We start from the raw sequence: 20,515 nt of genomic DNA, 5'->3' as shown, positions 1-20,515 counted from the left end.
AACAGCACCAGGAAAAAGAAGGCCTACCTTCCATCGCTACATTGATGACTTGTGCCATCAACTGATTGGAAACTTCCACCAGGTCCTGTCATCCCAGGTCGTGTTGTCCAAGGACTACGTCGTCTTACCAATGCACAGGATGAGCCAATCCACCTTGCAGAGCATGCTGAAGGTGCTTCTACAAACTATAGATGTGTAGTTTGCCTTGAGAGAAACCGCAAGTTCAGACAGCAGAACCCAGGAATAGCAGCAGGTGGTCAGCCAAAGATTGTAGGTCTTGCAACGTATTTCTGTGTATCGGGACAGGTGACACAAACTGCTTTCAAGCCTTCCACACTAAAGTTAGATACTGGACATAAGAATGTTAGTAACAGAAGTGATGCTATGACCATTTCGTTCAGGTATACCAGTTTTTCACACGTTGCCATGGGAACCCTAGGGTACAGGATACATGTGGGCGGGGACATCTATGGTTCAAAGGGTTAAAATCAATAGCAGACTGGTTCTCTCTTTTCATTTCAAGATTAACGAAGTCAATTATCTTCTTTCTATGTTCTTCATATTCTTCTGTTGCTTTCTGTAATGCTTCCATAGCCCTATTATGTTTTTTAGTTTCAGCTTTGTAGCCGTTCTTGTCTAATGTTTTAAAAAGATAACCAGATCCTGTGAATGCAATTGCGTTGAATAAAGCGCCTCCTATCATATAGCAATACTTGCCATTGAATTAGGTTGATTTCCCTTTATCAACAATTGATACCTTACCGTATTTTGCTGCGTATAAAACGCACCGGGGTATAAAGCGCACCCATTGAGTCCGTAGACAAAATCCAGACATAAGGCGCACCTACGTATAACACGCAGTACATTTTACTTCTGCATATATTCTGAGATGCCCCCTGCCTATCTTTCCTTCGTAAAAGCCTCGCTTTGATGTTAAATCATGGCGGCACACGATCAGCTGATTTATCGATTTGGATTTATCTCGCATCTACGCTCTGAATATTGCCGCTAAGGACCCTCAAAAACATTTATAGAAGTAACTGAAATGATAATGAGGATACTAATATGTATTGCGTACAGAACAGGCGAGTTAGCATCGGTGAACTATGCAAAGTGCATCGATATTCCCGATTTTTCTTTCGTGCAAAATAAAAATATAAAATGCGCCGACTTGGTTGAGAGCCAAAAAAGCCGTCAAAAGAAATGAGTTGATGGAAAAAATCTTGTAATCATTCGGTGGCTTCCTAGGGCTAGGCCATAGATAACACGCACCTTCGTATAACGCGCACCCCCCGATTTTAGGGCTTTCTTGGGTCAAAAAGCTGCGCTTTATACGCAGCAAAATACGGTACATCAAAACCATTAAGGTCGATATTGTCACGGTGTTCATCTGTTAATTTGATCTCTATTTTATTGAATATTGATTTGCATGGTATTTTCATTGGTTTAACGAATGCGCATGTAATATTATCTCCAATATTATCTTCCTAAATCGGTCAAATGGCCAGAACATCTGATGCTTCCGTGTTACAAAGTTCTTTATCAGTGTTTATTATGTCACAGTGTAAAACAAAATAGTTTATTGGTCTGAAATTCATTGGAAAATCACTTACGATCAAACCATCTTCAGAAAAATAACGCCATTCAGAACGTTTAAAACCAAACAGTTCATTGCTTTTATCCATAAACATAATTTGATATCGATTCTCGTTTCTTCTCTTAAGTAATTGTACCATAGTCTTACCAGTGGGTTCTTCTGAATCAAATCTAACAGCATTGCTACTTAAGACGTTTTCTTTCAATTGATATGAAAATGCTTCTGAAAAGCTTTCTAGGTCATAAAGACCATCAGGTATCGTAATAAGTGTCATGTATTTATCCCTTAACTTGATTTAATTTAGTTATTCTTCTTAGCTTCACTTATGTTGTGAAAGGAACAATGTATTCCTGCATAAGTTAAACAAATACTAGATGCATTCTGAATTTCTTTGTTTGGTTACCGGCCTTTCGGATATATAAGATAAAACTAAAGGCCGGAATTCCGGCCTTTCGGGTTCAAAGGGTTAAGTGTAATGTTGCTACACATGAAGTCACTACTCGTTTTTACTGGATGATGACATATTTACTTGTTACACCATGTGCAGAAAACGAGCAAAATTTCATAATCCGTCCACAACTATTACTACAACTGTTATAGTCCGGGAGCCATGGGGTTGAACGTCGAAATGCCGGATGAAGTTTTTTTCTCTGCAGTTTTCATAATCTAGGGGATGCTCATCAAGATTCATGAGGGTGCCCGGTGATATCCCTTGAGCAATTTTCAAAATATGCTAATTAAGTCCGCCATTACTGAAATTCCATTTATTGGCTGTAACGCATTTGTTATACATGGTAACATCATAAAAATGGTGTCTACACCCATGTTTTCAGGGTCTATGAACATGATAAGCCCATCACTTTTAATACCTCACACTCAAGGAATCACATTAATTATGCTAATTAGGTAGGTCATCATTAATTTAATTTAGTTTATTGGGAATATCATATGATTTCAGTTGGGCATGGGTCTTCTCCAGTGACAACTAACTTGTGTTTCTCAGTGCTGCGGTTGTGAAACAATCTATCTACAGTTAGATCACTACAGATGATTATAATCAACTGTTTTTTGTTCTGAACATTTGACAAGACAACCTTTTGGGCAGGTAGTCTTGTTGTCAACAACAAGCGATACGTACGGCTGTCACCACTCACCCTGCCATCTCTTGTGACAGATTTTGTACTGTACTCATCGTATCTATCAAAGATCAGATAGACGTCACTTTTCACCAGGTATGAGGCAAATCGTTTTTTAACGTTGGCCATATTTGTAACCTGTTTTGATATGGTGTTGTAGAAACCACTGGGCAAGTCCTTCTCAAAGTTCTCAAAGTTCTCAAGCATCGTTTCTCCAATGGATACTGCATTGTGCACATTCAATGCAGATATAGCAACCCTTCCACTGGCAATGTTCACTATTCCATTGGGATGTTCCTTTGGGTCTAATGGATCGACGTACGCTTCCAACTTCTGACGGATTCCAGGCCTGTTTTTGCCATCAGCTTGAATTCGAGCTTTGCCCTCTTCTTTGTGGCAGAGCAGACTCATGTGTGATGTCTCACCCTCCTTATCTTGCAGTACAAATGACGACTGAGCGCCCAAACCTTCAGAGTTGTGATTCCTATGATTCCTCCAGCACCATGACCATACCTCATAAAGGTTGACTCGATGAATTGATCACTCCAAATCCCGTTCCAAATACCTTCAACGTGACGGGTCACATGTTATCCATTCATGAAATGGCTCAAAACATGTGGCGGGAGTTTTTCCATTGTGCAGAGGTATTATAGTCCTAAGCGTAATGGACATGACTGGCAGCAAAGTAGCACGGGAGCATTTGCTTGAATGTGGCAAGGTGGAGGAGCTAGTCACCCTCACGTTCTGCCCTAACGTAATGCATCATAAGAAACACTGGCTTTATTAAGACATCAACCCACGGTCTCACTCTCTTGCTTTGGGTTGCTCTCTCCTCCAAAGTACTCATCAAATCATCAGCCTCGAACTCACCACAAGTGATAATGCTCCGCAGAACCTCTTTTGCAAGCAGCCGTAGTGCACACACGTTTTGTGGGAACTTCTTTCCACTCAGCATCTTTTGGACACCTCCAAACACTTCCGTCAAGATATCAGACAACCCACTCTCAGCCATTAGTGCACCTATAGCTCATACAAAACGTATTAGGGCATGCGTGCCCCCAAGTCACAAGTACATCTCGTTGAACCTGTCAGGGTGCACCCAACGGACTTGTACAGCTACCCGGTAGAGCTGTTGGTCACAAGTTAGAATTGTGAACCTTTGACCTGTATCAAATGTTAGTTCCTGTGCCTTAACCATTGCTGACATCATTGTGTCTGGGTCGGATGGCTTCATGTCAATTAGTATTTCATATACAGTCCTTGTCTTGACATCCTCCTTGTGGCCTTGGTCTCTACTTTGTTTGGTGTTGTTGCCGTGAAACTCTGGACAATCTTCATTCCTCAGAACATCTTGCAGAAATCCGAAATCCATTTCAAATGCTTTCTTCCTTACAATGGCCTGATGTGCTTGTGCTTTGATAGAGAGGACTGCCTTAGGAGCTCCCTCCTGTGGCATTGCCGGTTGTTTCATCACTTGGTAGCGGTGTATATTCACATCATATGGGATTTCCTTGGACATTTCATCCTTGTGGATTTGTTTTATCTTGTCATTGTCATGAGTCTCTTCATCCAATGATTCAGTGTGATATACATGTAAGGCATACAATTGCATATGTCTTATTTGAAAGATAGACCCTGATAACCTAGGAATGGAGACTTATATGATGAGATTATACCACATATTTCCCGAGATATTGCAAAACAACTGAAATTAGGTAATGGCCGACCTCATTTGCATAATTTGCATATGTTCGAAGCATTTAATTCCTGAAATAATGGGTTTATCATGTTAATATACCCTAATATAGACACCAATTTCGTCATGGTATGATGTGATTAACACGTTGACTGCCAGCTACAAGTTTACTCGTAGTTGAAGGTCACCCTTGGTGGCCGACTACGAGTAAATTCGTAGTAAGACATAGTACATAACTCCTCTTCAAAATCGTTACTTTCACCCCATAGGACTTCTTCTTCTTCTTCAGCGTTCGCTCTGCACTTGGAGGGGTCATTCTCCTGGGAGTAATCCTCCTCCAAGGTGGGATGAGCGTATTCTGCGTGCCACTACGGTTAGGCGCCAATTGGGTTTATTGGCCTAGTGGTCCGACTTTGGCGAGAGAGATAGAGTCCACGCAAGCTACTCATGTTTCTCACTTGGTGGGGTCTTAGCTTGCCCTGGCATAGACCTCAGGTACAAGAAACCTCGGTTTTGAGTCTCATTCAAAGGACTGTGAAGAGCCAGGAATTTTAGTTCCTTGAAAGCCACGCCGGTTCATCCAGACATACGATCCTGGGTTCTCCCCGGGATCGAACCCGGGCCCTATTGCGTGGTGGCCAGCAGTGTAAACCACTAGGCCATGAGGCTCCTTACCCCATAGGACATTTTAACAGTATTTTTGCCCCTGTGCCAATAGTTTAGTGTATGGGCAATGAGAATAACAAATAACATCTCACGAAAAATATTTGGAAGTCATTGTTAGCCTTATAGCATAATTGCCTAACTCATATTAAATTTGAAGGTTTTGAGAAAAAATAAAGAACCATTTTTTTAGACAACGCTTAGGAAATAACTTTAACGAAAACTTATAACAGATGTCTCTACGTTTTTAAAACCATCTATGTCACTTTTCTGCTGCGTTATTCAAGCATTGTTTAAGCATTGTTTAACAATGCTTGAATAACGCAGCAGAAAAGTGACATAGACATAACATTTTCACATTTTGGCCAAAATATGACTTAGGCAATTATGCTATGAGGCTAACGACATGTTACAAGTAGTGACCATGAAGCCTGTATGTCCCTGAAAGGCTGTCCATGTTCCTGAAAAAGTTCTGTACTGAAGAAATGGATAGTGAACCCTTTGCATAACATCATATATTATTCAACAAAGTAATTATGGTTCCTGGTTCTTTCAGAACAGGAACCATATTGTGTTTGGTCATGGTGTCTGTCTGTGTGTGTGTGTGTCTGTGTGTCTGTGTGTCTGTGTGTGTGTGTGTCTGTCCAGTCTTATGACTGTCACAGCTCAGTTAAAATGAGGGTTAGAGGTCTAGAAACAGTTCCTACCCCTAGGTTTGTGGACACTAGCAATCTAATGAGCCCATCATTGTCAACTTACGACACGGGGATCATGGTGAAATTGACATTTTGAGATGTGAGATTTTGTCTGTCACACTTTTCAGATGCGAATATCTCTGTCCCTATTCAAGTTAGAAGTTTGGAAACAAGGTCTACCTTAAATTATTGATGTGCCTGATTTCAGTGAGTGCATCAAATTCAATCTCAGTTATCAGGGTCATGGTGATATTGATATATCGAATTTGATATTTTGAGATATCTTGACATCTGAGTAAGTTAGCAATGTGCAACCAAGTCTAGGTAATGTGTAGTTACCAAAGAGTTAAATGACATGAAAATGTACAGTGTCAGGCATTTGGATCATTAAGATATCATGAGATTTTCATATATCAATTTTGATAATTTGAACTATCTCGGTCTGTGGGAGGAGTAGAGTCATGGAACCTTCACCTATGCCCAGGTTATTGAGGTTGCCCATTCAGGTTATGCAATGACCTTGAAGGTCAGAGGTCAAGGTCAAGGTCAAATCACCTGCCAATGAAACCACTGATATTTCAACTGTTTAGTCTATGACACGGGAACAAAATGCCAATCTATATCTTCTGTGATGCTTTGAAGGTCAAACGTCAAGGGCAAGGTCGAAAGTTATGAAGCAGGCATCCTCTCCTATCTCGGTCTGTCGAAGGGGTTGAGTTGTGGAGCCTTAACCTTAACCAACTTTGGGTGGACCACCTGGAGGCCACTGCTGGACCACGTCATTAGAGGAATAACATTGAAAACAATTTGGAGACGTCTTTTCTGCCGTCATGTGGTGCCACCTGTTACCCTGATATGGTCTATTCGAATCAAAACTGATGTCAATAAAACGGTTCTGCATCGTGCCACACCGTTTTCAGTGTGAACACTTAATACGAATTAAGGTTTAAATTCAATTCGAATTAAAACTAGTGTCAACAGAACTTTATTTCAACATTCGGCACATCGGGAACCATCAGACATTTACAATGTCATCTTGTTCAAAAATAGTGCACATTCCCGTGCAGTTTTGCGTCGCCATGAAGGTTGGTGTCACCGAAGATTCCAAGTATACGCAGTTCAAAAAATATTGTGAAGGAAGTTACAGTAAAATAACAAAACATTTTGAAACACTTTCAACCTCTCGTACATCATGTACATAGGTAACTACTTTCTCCACTCTACCAACTTATGCCAGTCCAACAGTGCCTGAAACAAACATCCACACAGAGAGCCAGTTTGTCTTTACATTTTGGAAAGATGTACCTGGTTTCTTTTCTGATACCCCGTCGTGTGCAGATGCGGCAAGGTTTTGTTGGTCGTTGTTTCTTCTCCGATTGGTGGAATCGAATTCAAGTAGTGGAAGGGGTCCGCATCTGCAACTGCTACTGGTGGTCTCTATGCCTTCCATAACTTCTGGCCCAAGTAAGTGCTTGATGATGGTGTCGTGAAACTTGAGTTGGCGCATTGCGATGCCAGTTTCAGCCGAATACAACAAATGGGCATTCGACACCCAAATCTCAAGCAAGTGAAGCCCCATCTTCTTGTACCATCTAATGGTTTTGCGTAGAGCTGAGTGATATGGCAGCATTTGATCAGATCTGTCAATACCAGACCTGCCCTTATTGTAATCACCCACACCATTGGGTTTTTGCGACGCCTTGATATTCCGGTTGCGGACCTCCACTATCTCAACGTGGTGCATATTGCTTATGGTGAATACCTCTCGTTTATCCTTCCACTTGCAAACAACAACTGACTCAGACCGTGCCCAAGTCATTTTGCCCTTCTTCAGCTTCTTGTTATTCACATGCTTAGGGTTCTCCTTCCGATCACTACGGAGGGTTCCGCAGATGTACGTCGACCGATTGGCTAACTTCTTACAAAGGGAGACCGAATTGTAGAAGTTGTCAGTGAGACAGCTTAGCCCTTGTCCAAGAAGTCATCACGAAGAAGATACAGGACTATTGCTCCAGTTTGAACAAGGTCGTGGGGATCTGGGTACCCTTCACCAGTGTAGAGACTAAGCCTGAGTACAATCCTGTTGGACTCGCAACTTCATCCCGTATTTGTGTTTCTTGTTTTTTATGTACTGTCTGAACAGTAACCTTACTCACCAAAGAACCATGGATTAGTCGATACTTAGATCCCTATCAGGACAGTAGATTTCACTCATGACTGCGTTGGTGTGCTCAAACAGTGGGCGAATCTTGTATTGTTGATCTGTGTCGTTCTGGCCAGCTGCATTGTCAGCAAAGTGCCAGAATCGGAGCATTATCTGGAAACAATTCCGACTCATGACTTTGCTTAACATAGGAAGTCCGTAGTTGTGACGGTCAGAGGTTTATGTGTGGCGTAGCGCATTTTAAGTTTGGCGCGTCTTGTTGTTTTCACGCCCTATTCTCCAGGAGCATGCGCATTTGCCATTTCCGCCCACCGCAGTAGACACGATTTTTATACTTGTTCCGACAATTTTGAATTATAACATGCCTTAGTACAACAATGATTGAAAGATAAGGCCGGGATAGAGGTAATTAAGGGAGAACAAATGTATATACTTATTAGGTTGCACTGTGACAGTTCTGGGCCTTTTTGGTTGTCCCTACAAGAGTGTTTTAGTTGACAGGGTTTCAGTGCGAGTGGCGTACATGTGTGTAAAGTGAGAGTTTATCAATAGACGGAGCCACCGTGTTAGTAAAGGGTATTTTTAGCTGATGAAACTATTGTCTAAGTTAATGAAGTTTCAAAGCCCTTCTATGTCTTTACTGATGTTATAAAATGATAGCAGCTTAGTACTACTGCTAATAGTAAAATGTATGTCTTCTATCCTCGGCAAGAGACAATGTCACAACCTGTCATTGATGAGAGACAAGGTCACAATCTGTCTCTTGTAACCACTGCATTCCAACTGTGTATTCAGTGTTGGTCCTTTCTGTCTTTTCAGTTTTTACACGATCTGTGGAATTTTGTAAGAGATTAACAACAAATATTTAAACGAAACATTACAACTTTATTACTTTCACTTAATGAAACAGCAGCAACTGCCACAGTAGTGGTGGAGGGGTAACATTGAGGGGCAGGGGTGGTACATCGTTTGGTCCAGCTGCACGTTCGTTGCTTGCCGCATTATCAGGGGTACTAGTATCTTTATCAGTAGGATCAGCACTCATTACCGATTCGTCTGCATTATCCATGTCAGATTCCTCCAGCATAAGCTGGTCAGCCACTTGACTCGCAGTTTGCGCCATGTTTGCCAAGAAAAACAGGCCTGACCACGCCCAAGCCCAAGGTCAGTTAGAAAATGTACCAAGTGGCGCAACGTGAGAGCAGACGACATATCATACAGAAAAGGTGTCAATTTCGAATGTACAATTGTTCATTTCAAGATCCACTGTCGACAGTTTTCCTCCAGTGCCAAGCTACGAGTCGTACTCTGGCAATGGCAGAGAACTTCCTGTCAGGAGGCCAGACTACGACTCGTAGAAATTTTCCGCCATTGCCAGAGTACGACTTGTAGCTTGGCACTAGGGGAAACGGTCCTTCAGTGGTGCCAACTACGAGTATATTCGATTCTTTCTTTTTTGTACTATACATAGGTGTAGGAACCTCGTCACCATCCATTTGTAGTCTCTATGGGCTAATGTAGCGACTGCACTAAAAACCTAACTTTGGCACCTGGGGTCAGAATTCAAATTTCGCCCTGGCAGTCAATGTGTTAATTGAGATATAGTCAATTAACGAAATTTCGGTAATGGCAGACTTAATTAGCATATTTTGAAAAACGCTCAAGGGATATCACCGGGCACCCTCTTGAATCTTGCTGATCATCCCCTAGACTATTGAAAACTGCAAAGAAAGAAACTTCATCCGGCATTTCCAGGTTCAGGTAAATATCAGCCTTTGGCTCCCGGACTATTACTATATATATGTATATATATATATATATGTTTATTTGTACTATAAGTACAGAAATATTGTGAACGTGCATGAACATTTTGTGCGGGTGCCAACAAAACACTGTTTACTGAACGAAGAGATAATTTTACTGGAGGATGCCAAACACGTTTCTGGTTTGATAGCTGAACTTAATTGTCAATAACATTGCATATTTTTGATACGTCATGTGTAGTGGCTCTAAATCGGTCACAACCAGTTCGCTGATGCATCCATTCCTGCCTGTGGCCTTCAATAGGTCATCCTTGGGCATCTTCAAGTCAGTAAAACTGAACAACATCCGCAGTTTCTCCAGGTTGTTCAACGCAATTGAGGCAACTGATGGCGTTTTCTTGGTCGACTTCACACCAAAGTAGCGGTTTGTCAGGATCTTCTCTGCTGCAGCAAACAGTTCTCTTGGTGTAACAAGGGAAATTACACCAGAACGCCTGGTGGGGGTCTTTATCATCCTGGTGACTACATTATGTAGTAGGACAAGGTAGTCCTACACTATTGGTTTCAGCTAAAGCAAAATAGAGGCAATAAAAGCCAAAAGGTAATCTCCACACAACATGAATGTCATATTGCGAGTGAGTGCCCAATTATTTATTATTAGATATTATTATTTTAAGCCTTTTTTCAAATGTCGAATGTAAAGTGAGTGTTGGCTTTTTTACACTTGACTTTGAATTGACATAAAAAGTGTTAACGAGAGCGGCCTTTTTCTTATTTTCATTAGCCCTCATTGGAACATATACCTGTACAAGCTGCAGTCGCGAGGCAGCAACCCTTCCATGTATGCCAGGAGCATGACGCTGCATGACATTACCAGCCAGGCATTTTATCTCCTGGCAACAGCTGGCAAGTTGATCCTGGAGGGGGGATCCTGGGCCAAGGAATGTGGAATATTCTCCCACAGCATCATCAATTGTGGTTGTCACTAGCTGGGACAGGTAGTCTTGGTCCCTGTCAAACAGAGCTGACTCAATCCTTGATGCCATTATTTTGAATTTCCCCCACGTGTGTGCCACAGGAGAAGAAGGAAAATCCTGGGGAATCCCCAATGCTGACCAATCATGGTGCGAAGTAGTGTCACATGACCATAAGAAAGGGCATACAGGGAGGTAAATTATACCGACAGGAATGGTGTATGTGGGCCAATGCAATACGTATTTAGGGGGATAAAACTATTCATCAACATGGAAACTGCCATTAATAGGGTTATGTGGCTGATTTTTGGACGCTTTTCCTCATTTTGGTTCCCGACGCCACGTTTATTGAACGATAGTGGCGGCGACGGCAGGAACTAAATGAAGATTGGTCGTATGGTTTCTCTTTTGCCCATAACGGTAAAATATATCGCCAGCAAGACTTATTTATTAATCCCCTACTTGGGCGTACAAATTTTATATGTAAATGTATTGCAACAACATTTATGAAAATAATAAGCTTTGCGCCAGCCCAGTTCACGGAATTTTGTACTCATTGACTCGTAGTGTATTGGCCGGTTTAGCATTGTGACGCCATCGGTGATCGTGTAATTGCCATGTCGCCGGAGATCGTTGCGGTGTTGTCGCCCGCACAGGCATCTGGGAGCATGACGCTATTGTCCTTGACGACGTGAAGTAACTTCGATCAATGTGAACGTCTTGTCTACTAACAGTGAACTCGGGGAACTACAGCATGTGCACAGTCTACTTGATTGTGGCCCGCTGTGGACCATGTTTTTTGGGGGTGTTTAAAAAAAGGTATTTTATTGTGGTACATCATCTTTCCTATTACTAACGTATAATACAGAAATTGGTTGTCGATTTTCTAACATGAAATATTTTTAGCTCAGCTGACTAAGTCAGCCGAGCTTGTCAAATAAGTTGTTCAGTGGCGTCCGTCTGTCCATCCATCCATCCATCCATCCGTCCGTTAAACCCATGGTGCACATTTTGTAACCGTAAGACCTAGAGACTTCAATTTTGCATTTCTGGATACTTCTGGTCAAACTCTACTTTCAAAACAAAATTTGTCGCCATTCGACCTACTTCCTGCGAGCGAGAGTGCATGAAGGAAACTGGCCTATATCGGCCTAGGAGCAGCAGAATTAGTCGAAATATGCTCTAATATTAAGATAAAATTCTTGAAAATCTATTTTATTGAGAAAAAGTTCAAAATTTTAACAGGAGAGGGCGCTACCTGCCTTTTAATTATTTCTGCCGATTCAAATTCCCGCCCGATGACGTCAGCCATCAATGAAGTCTCCTATTTGCCAGTTCTCAAAACATGGCAGCTACACAACAAAAGCAGTAGCTGCAGGAATAAATCACTGTTCACTTCAGCTTCGTAATCGATTGTACCCCCACTTTATTGTGTTTTGTGTGGTGTTCCTATTCAATCAACGATGTAAGGCCTTATTATGTTGGTTTTAATTGAGAAGGTGCATTATAAGCGGCGTACGAAATACCGAAGCCGAGACAAAATGGCGGCATGTTGTTTACGCTATGTGCAATAATCTTGGAGCTCAATGACACTCAAGCACCCAATTTTCTGCTTAAAAAGTAGTCTGGTAGGCGATATTATCACTAGTTCGTTTCAGTGGTAGTCATAAGGTCTTTAGGGACTAAATTCAGAAATTAGTTCTTGAATATTTGCCGACATTTCTGTGAAAACGATATCGGAAGTGCATGCTCTGTTCGCGATGACATCGCCGATGTATTTTGAAGTGGAGAATTCCCACAGTATGTGCAGTGAATCGGCATGATTCTGTTCGCCTATTATGTTTTAGTTCTACGATTCTTTCATGAGTAAAAAGTAGACATTCTAAGCAATACAATAATGTCACTCCCATAAAAATTGATTGGAAATTGAGGGAGCTACGGCATTCTCTTCGGCAACTGGCGCTGGCAGCGCTGAAAGAATACATTGCATACTGTACAATACCAAATGGCACATTTTAAAAAGCGCTCATTGGACAACGTAGGGAATTACCAGAAATGACGTCATCGCTGGTCTAAATAGAAAACTACGGTGGCGCAGTAGAGCACAAGAAAAGGTTTAGCATTAACTTCGTCATGCAAGCTTCAGCAACAAAACGATTTCTCATGAATGATTTATTTGATCATCATCAGCTTGTTTCCCCTGATAGATAAAAAAATGATTTACAATTTCCATCAAAGTTTTCTATTTTGTGTATAGTCACATGTTATTTAACTGGCAAGGAGCCAAGCAGTTTTGAATATTCGCGGGAAAATACTTCGTACTTGTAAACGAGGCTATGACAATGAGTATCCTCATTCATGGCATAAACTTCATGATTGGTAAATATTTTCATACGATGATTTCACCCAAATTATGGTCAGGATTGAGGAATGAACAGTGGCATAATTATGTCAACCAAAAACATTGGTACCGTAGTGAACGCAAAAGGATATCAAATACCATGGAGCATGCCATTTTCATGCATAATGAACTAAACACCGGGAAGATATTAATGATACTAACTCAGCTGAGCGCCAGGCCCTTGGGCCTCTTGTTTTGAAATAAATCTGCTGGTGCATTCTAACAGTCAAATTCATGTAATTTATGATTGAAACAGATAACTCATATGAACAAGTAACTGTAAGCAAATTTTTTCACCCGTAAAACACTAAAAAGTTATTCCTAGCTGCCGCCATCTTCGTTTTTGCAGTCCGCCCCATAACTCGAGAACCGTGTGAGTGACAGACCTTAGATTTATGTGGTGTGATGTGCGAGGGTAGGGGAGGTTCCCTATGAACATGGGCCAATCCGCTGCACAACTCCAGACTGTAGTGGAAGTTCCCTATCAATTTTCGACCCAACCCAGAATCCAAAATGGCCACCAGGCCGCCATCTTCGTTTTTGAATTCCGCCCCAAAATCGAGACCCGAGTGAGTGACAGACCGTAAGCTTCTACAATGTGATGGCCTTCCCTTTCGATTGATAAGCCGACACAAAATCCAATTTGGCTGCCAGGCTGCTATCTCTCCACCCCACAACTTCAGAACCAGATTAGTGCGACCAGAAAAATCTCTGGTGCCCTCGGATAGATACATTGTGATTCACCTCGATCGTGTTATGTCTAGTCAGTGACTTGTTTTCAATATTTTTTTATTGTAGGTACTCCAAACAAGGATACATCACATGTCATACAAATTTTGATTTGACCTATATACTATACATGTAGCATGTTTCTTAACCAGCATGAATTCCTAACCACCAAATATCTATACGGTTAATACCACGGCCTATGGCCTTATCATTATATGTTCAAAACAAGAAGTGAAACGTGAGGGTCAAGTTTTCTACCAAAAAGGAAATGCTCATCATGCTAACCACTCTCTGCTTACGTTTTGCAGGTTATCACACCATTTCGGAACTTGGTTCTTGGGGCTGAGTCTAGGAAGGAAATGGAGGAATGGATATCTGCCTTAAAATCTGCAGCAAATAATGAATATTATGATGTAAGTTACATGTTTGAAATCATTTATGATGACATTTTAAAACTACTGACTACTCTGTCGGTGGTTTATTGGTTTGACTGAATTTTATCTTTCTCAGACTACCTGATGATGACTACCGATCTAACCTGTATTACCCGATAACTCACAGAAGATAATCGCTAAAGCTACCAAAATGTACGGATTGGCAGAAAATTACCTCGGCGAACCCTATTGTTTTCTGGCTTCATCAGATCTGTAAACTTTTTAGCTCACCTCTTAGCAGAGGTGAGCTTATCCCATACCGTGGCGTCCGTCGTCCGTCGTCGTCGTCGTCGTCGTCGTCGTCGTCGTCGTCGTCGTCGTCGTCGTCGTCCGTCGTCCGTTAGCAGGGCACGTTTCGTAACTGTTAGAGCTATTGAGTTGAAACTTGGTACACATGTACCCTTATGTAATGACACCTGGGAGACTAAGTTTCGGTCCGATTCGTTTCATGGTTTGGCCACCAGGGGGCCAAACGTTAAAAGTGAAAATATGCAATATCTCCCTTAATAGTAGTCGGGAAATTTTGAAAAAAATATGGTAGGTACTTCTAGCAAAGGTGCATCATACATCCTCCGGGTTTTTGATTTGACCTCCTTTTCAAGGTCACAGAGGTCAAATGGTGTAAATTGGCCGTTAGGATGTGACGATGGCACGTTTCTAAACTGCAATGACTATTGATACCAAATTTGGTACACATTTACCCCTTAGTCAGCTGATCTCAGGGACCGAAGTTTGGTCCAATATGATTCACCACTTGACCACCAGGGGGCAAAATCCAAAAGCCTTAAAAATGTGATTATTCCTTAACTTCTTGCCCGATTGCCACCAATTTGATATCATGGGTACATCTAACCACCATACAGTATATGTCACACAGGTTTTTAATTTGACCTTCTTGTCAAGGTCACAGAGGTCAAATGGCGTAAATTCGCCGTCAGGCCGTAACTATGGCACGTTTCTTCACTGCAATGACTATTGATCACAAATTAAGTACACATGTACCCCTTGGTCAGGTGATCTCAGGTATCGAAGTTTGGTGCGATCTGATTTGCCGTTTGGCCTCCAGGGAGGGGGCCAAATCCTAAATTCTTCAAAATGCCATTATTCCTAGTAATGACTTGCCCGATTGGCACCAATTTTATATCATAGGTACATCTAATTCTAACAACCATTCAATGTGTCACCCGGGTCTTCTTTGATTTGACCTACTTTTCAAGGTCACAGAGGTCGAATGTACTGTAAATTGGCCATTTTGGGGAAATTGTAATTGCTTGGACCTACATCAAACCTAACACTACATGACACAAGACCATGCTCTTTATCCATCTTTCCTCCACATGAGGTGAGCACAATGGCCCTGGCCATTTCATTTAATTTTGACGTGGTTGTTACTCGTCTAAAAAGGTTTTCCCAATTGACGAAAATAGCCTCCTAATTCCCTGCTTCGTGCCCAAATTCATACACCCTCTCAGTGCTTACATACTAAATCGATGGCCCCATAGTCAGAACATATCTTAATGTCTGATTGTGACCATTTCATGTTTGAACATCCATTGACACAGTCACAGTCTGACACAGTCTCAAGTTAGACTGCCCAGAGAGGTTTAATACAGACTGTATAAAACCTCCCTCCACTGCCCACCATTTCCTTTTTAAAACTGAGCATGCCTCTTCCACATTTTCAAAATGACCCCCCCCCCCCCTGGAAGGAACGCTACCAAGGATTAGACCTTACAACTCCTCCCCAAATTTCCTACCTGAATTTCAGACTGAAATGATTGAAATCCCTAAAATGGGACACCCAACTGAACCATAAACTTCAATCAATGACAGCCAACAACACCACACGGATTCAACCTACGCTTTTTCAAAAAACACCCAACAGCGACGGAGGACATTCAACGCAATGCTTGTTCTCATGGTGTTGCCCTCGATTCAAGCGATCTGTAATTCCACCAAATCAAGAGAATTGTGACAACGGTGCATGACTAGGTCACCGCACCAAATTCTACCACTGGCCAAGAGTATCCTCATACTTGAGGTGTGAAAAGAACAAAATGTGTACGGCTAAAAGGTTGTTTCCCGGTTTCCTGGTTTCCCTAATCTAACTACATGTAACCATGGAAAGGACTCTAGTTTACACTATTAACAAAATTATTTTAACACTTCCATTGCTTTGATTCAATAAACTTCGCAGATTTTGTGAAAGAATGACCAAATCCTAAGAAATTTTCTTGAATTTGTTCCATTTGTCCGCCATGATTATAGTTGTGGTTGTCGATACCAAGTAAACCAGCTGATACGCCACCTGGTGTCAGCTGGTGGAACTACGCCAATACGATTAAAAGTCAGTTTGCTTACAAATTACAACAACATTTCCCAGTTAAAGTATCAATTAGGACCCTATAAACCTTCAGGCATAGACTGGACACGGAATCATTCGGATGTAACCGATAATTCAAGGGTTTAAACTTTTGACAGAACTGACGCACAACGCGGCATTCCAATTTTTGATCGTCTGCAATGGCAGCGCATAATTTTCCAACTTCAATCACACTTTACCCATTTATAAGACCAATGGGATTCTAAATTTATATCTCTAGGGGTGCCTCGGACACTATGTTTTAATAATATAATATTTATAAATTCTCTACCTAATTACCTATGTAAAAATAGGAAACATTTCAAGAGGACGAAGATAGTGACATCCCGAAAGAAAATCGGCAGTCTTCTTTATCCGTGCATTTAGGAAGCTATGATGTAATAGAACTCAGGCGCCGCAGATATTCATGCGTGAGACTTCACTCTGATTGGGAAATTCTCACAGCGCAATTAATTTTCAAGCCTATCTCCAAATTTTTTTAGTCGTAAGAGAATTAGAAATTTCCCCGATGTCTGAAATGGCAACGATATGAAGGAAATATAAAATTAGTAAAGCAGGGAGGAAAGCAGGGAGGGATTTGATCGCACGAAGGCCATCCACAGCCGACCTGAAAGGAATAAACGAGAAGAAGAGGAGAACAGAATGATTAGAATTAATAATGAATGCTTAAACTTGGATGAACTAACAGTAAAAAAAACATATTTCTATTAATACCTGTATTGGGAGAAATACATTTGTGGATCCCCTCTAGGCCCTATTGTAGTTTTCCCGCTTTTTCTTTATCTTTGTTGTTATCATGCCAATAACTAATTACTATGCTCTCCCAGGTCAGTTTGCACGCTGAGCTGCACTAACGTCAGCTAATCAGATTCTTCCAGCATCCTCACGTGACATGGGGAGCCAATCACGCCTTAGCATGAGCAAGCTCGGTGGCCCAGATTCCTGGGCATCATTCTTGCTCTAGATTTACACTAAGCTACTTCACGTTTTAAATATCACAATTTCCCCCCCCCCCCTCTCTCTCCCTTTAAGAGGACTTGGTATATATTAGTATTGCATGTATTTACCTTGGAGTAAGTGGTGGCGGTTTTGCCCCACTCCTTTGCCTTTTTAATGGTCCTCATCATGCAGCTTTTCTTGTAAATAACCCAAAATACTTCATGCTGCTCATTATGTAAATATTCAAGTTTTCTTCGGGCCTACAATTATCTTATTTTCAATAAATGTCACTCAGTGTCCTTATCATGTCTATATCATATCAGCTTTCTTGTCAGTTTGTATAGACCGCAACTACAGTTATTCTCTGTTAGGAATGTCACAACCTGGGGACGGTCTGGTCACAACCTGGACTCCAATTACAGTTATTCTCCGTTGGGACTGTCACAACATTAGGACGGTCTCCGCCATCTCTCACAACCTCGAGGGGGCACCACAAAATACAATACTGTGACCACTTCCATAAAAATAGAAAGATATAAAATCAACAACTCATACTTAATCTAGGTTGTCACACGCACTCCCCAACAAGAATTAGTTGTTGCCCACAACAACCGGTAATCGTTTAAAGTCTTGAGATCTCCAATTTCGGTCCGTCTTCTACAGATTTTGACAATTATTCCATAACTGTCGGTCTTAACCCATTAGGCGCCAGACGTCTAAAATTAAATGCCGATTTTCTCTCAGAGGTTTTTGCAGTTTTTCACATTTTCGACCATGCTTTGGTTTTTGCACAAATGAGATAGAACAAGTTGGAGATGATGTATTACAAGTAATATTTATTTTGATCCTTAGAACATGATGGACATGTTACAATATATTTTTCTTCAAAAATTTAAAAAATAGTGAAAAATAACCCCCCTGACCCGGACCATGACCAAAAATAAATGAAATTTAATTTTGGTGCCCATATTGATATTGCCTGTATAGGCATGAATTGTTGGGTATGTCGGCAACATTTATAGTTACAGCTTACAGATTAACCCAACTCCATCTCACCTCATCATCATTACAGTGAATAAAACCAAAACAATGCACCTGCAACACCTTTAACTATCTTGGGGGCGTGTCAGGGCACCCACCCCCCACCCCCCACCCCCAACCACACCCTCAATCACTACACAACGATAAGATCCACCCAAACACAGATCGTCTGCTTTAGTTTGAAATTGGCATCATAATCACTCTCGTCAAGGTTCACCAACACATCTTGAATGGACAATAGATTATTCGCAATTGTACACAAAGTATGCTTACAATAGAATTTCTGTGTCGCAGTAAGCTAGGTCAAACCTCGGGCACCCGAACTTCAATTTCAAAATACACTCAATCGTTCCACACGGCCATATGAAGAAAATGCATGAATTATGATGATTAGGATGCCAGCCACATGGAATCGATGTTGGTGTTTGGTTGTTGTCGCCACAAGTATTCCATTACGGCCTCTAAACTTCAGGGCGGCTTAGGGCGATACGGCACAAAATGAACAGGGCGGCATAGGGCGATACGGCGCCTAATGGGTCAAAGGTCTCCATACACGTCCGAGCTATGATACCTACGGTAGTGTGAGTACTGTTTGAACAGTGGACTACTCTAAACTACTGGCTATAGCTACCTAAGTTTCCTGAATCTAGAACTACTGTTACCATGGTTACCTTTTACCAGGGATACCTCCCAACAGTAGCTGAGTCAGGTTAGCTTGTGTTCTGATTAGATCTGCCAAGTCATCAGCACTTACCGACTGTGTCTGGCTGGTCACATTTATTTCCTGTAACTTGGGTTTTTACCATTGACTTTGGCATGTTATAGACATTACTATGAGTACCTGCCCCTTTACGCTGGGATCGCCTGACCACATGAGGTTGCTCATCTGGTTCATCCTGGCTGACCCCGGCCACTGGGACTGGCTCTTCTGGTGTTATTGCTAGCTCAATATCATAACTGGAAGATACAGAATCTACATCTGACTCAGGCTCTGGCTCGAAACCGACTGAATCCCTGGTCTCAGTCTCATGACGACAACTGGCTTTCCCTTCAAAGATCAGGTTCAACCTGGTACACATTGTATTGAGGATCTGGCCTGCCTATTACTTCATAGGGACTGGAAATCCACCTGTCTTGGATCTTGCTGCATCCTCGTATCCCAAGGTTTTTTAAGTATACACGGGCAACCACATGCAAATCATCATTGATTTGTGGACGATGTCCTAACCTCCGCCATGCTTTGGCCTCTATTTTGGTTCTGGCTCTCTCCTGGGCATCCCTCATTCTTGCGTGGTGTAGGGCAATCCACTCATCCGGGTTCCTCACTTCCTCCGAGTCCTGACCAGTAGGAAATTGTTGGTCAATTAGAAGTTGTGGTTCCCTGCCAAAATTACAATTAAAGATAGAGTGCTTAAACAGAGGTGGCATGATTCCGACTTAGAGAAAACTTGGTGGCAGACGCTACTACCTAAACATCTCAGGGATGAAGCTTTCATGCAGCTGCACGGAGTATGTACAGCAGCTCGTCTTGGCGTGAAGAAAACATTAGATAAGTTCAGAAAGAGGTTCGCATGGTATGGAATGACATCTGAAGTGACCAGACGCATCCTTGGTTGTGACATCTGCTCATCTAGGAAGAGTCCACCCAAGAAAAGGAGAGCACCTATGAAGAAATACCGCTTCGGTAAATCTATGGAAAGAATTGCAGCTGATATACTTGGGCCTTTACCGAGAAGTAACCAAGGCATTGAATTCGCTCTAGTAGTAACTGACTATTTCAAACGCTGGACAGAATGCTACCCTCTCAGAAACCAAGAAGCTGCGACGGTAGCCAAGAAAATCGTTATATAACTTTTATGCCGTTTCGGAGCAGCTTTTCAGTTCCATATGGATCAAGGAT

At 41.7% G+C, this 20,515-nt stretch overlaps 1 protein-coding gene across 1 annotated transcript in view; it reads left to right on the top strand.

Moving 5' to 3' along the window:
• The window catches only part of LOC135494968 (diacylglycerol kinase delta-like), a 782,762-nt gene that overhangs the window by 262,537 nt on the left and 499,710 nt on the right, over window positions 1-20,515 (top strand). The window contains exon 6 of the mRNA XM_064783336.1: window positions 14,127-14,231. Within this exon, the coding sequence (XP_064639406.1) occupies window positions 14,127-14,231 (105 nt within the window). The remainder of the gene's footprint in view (window positions 1-14,126; window positions 14,232-20,515) is intronic.

The sequence above is a fragment of the Lineus longissimus genome, chromosome 10, assembly GCF_910592395.1.
Source record: "Lineus longissimus chromosome 10, tnLinLong1.2, whole genome shotgun sequence".
NCBI lineage: Eukaryota > Metazoa > Nemertea > Pilidiophora > Heteronemertea > Lineidae > Lineus > Lineus longissimus.
This window is presented reverse-complemented; position numbering and strand designations above follow the sequence as displayed.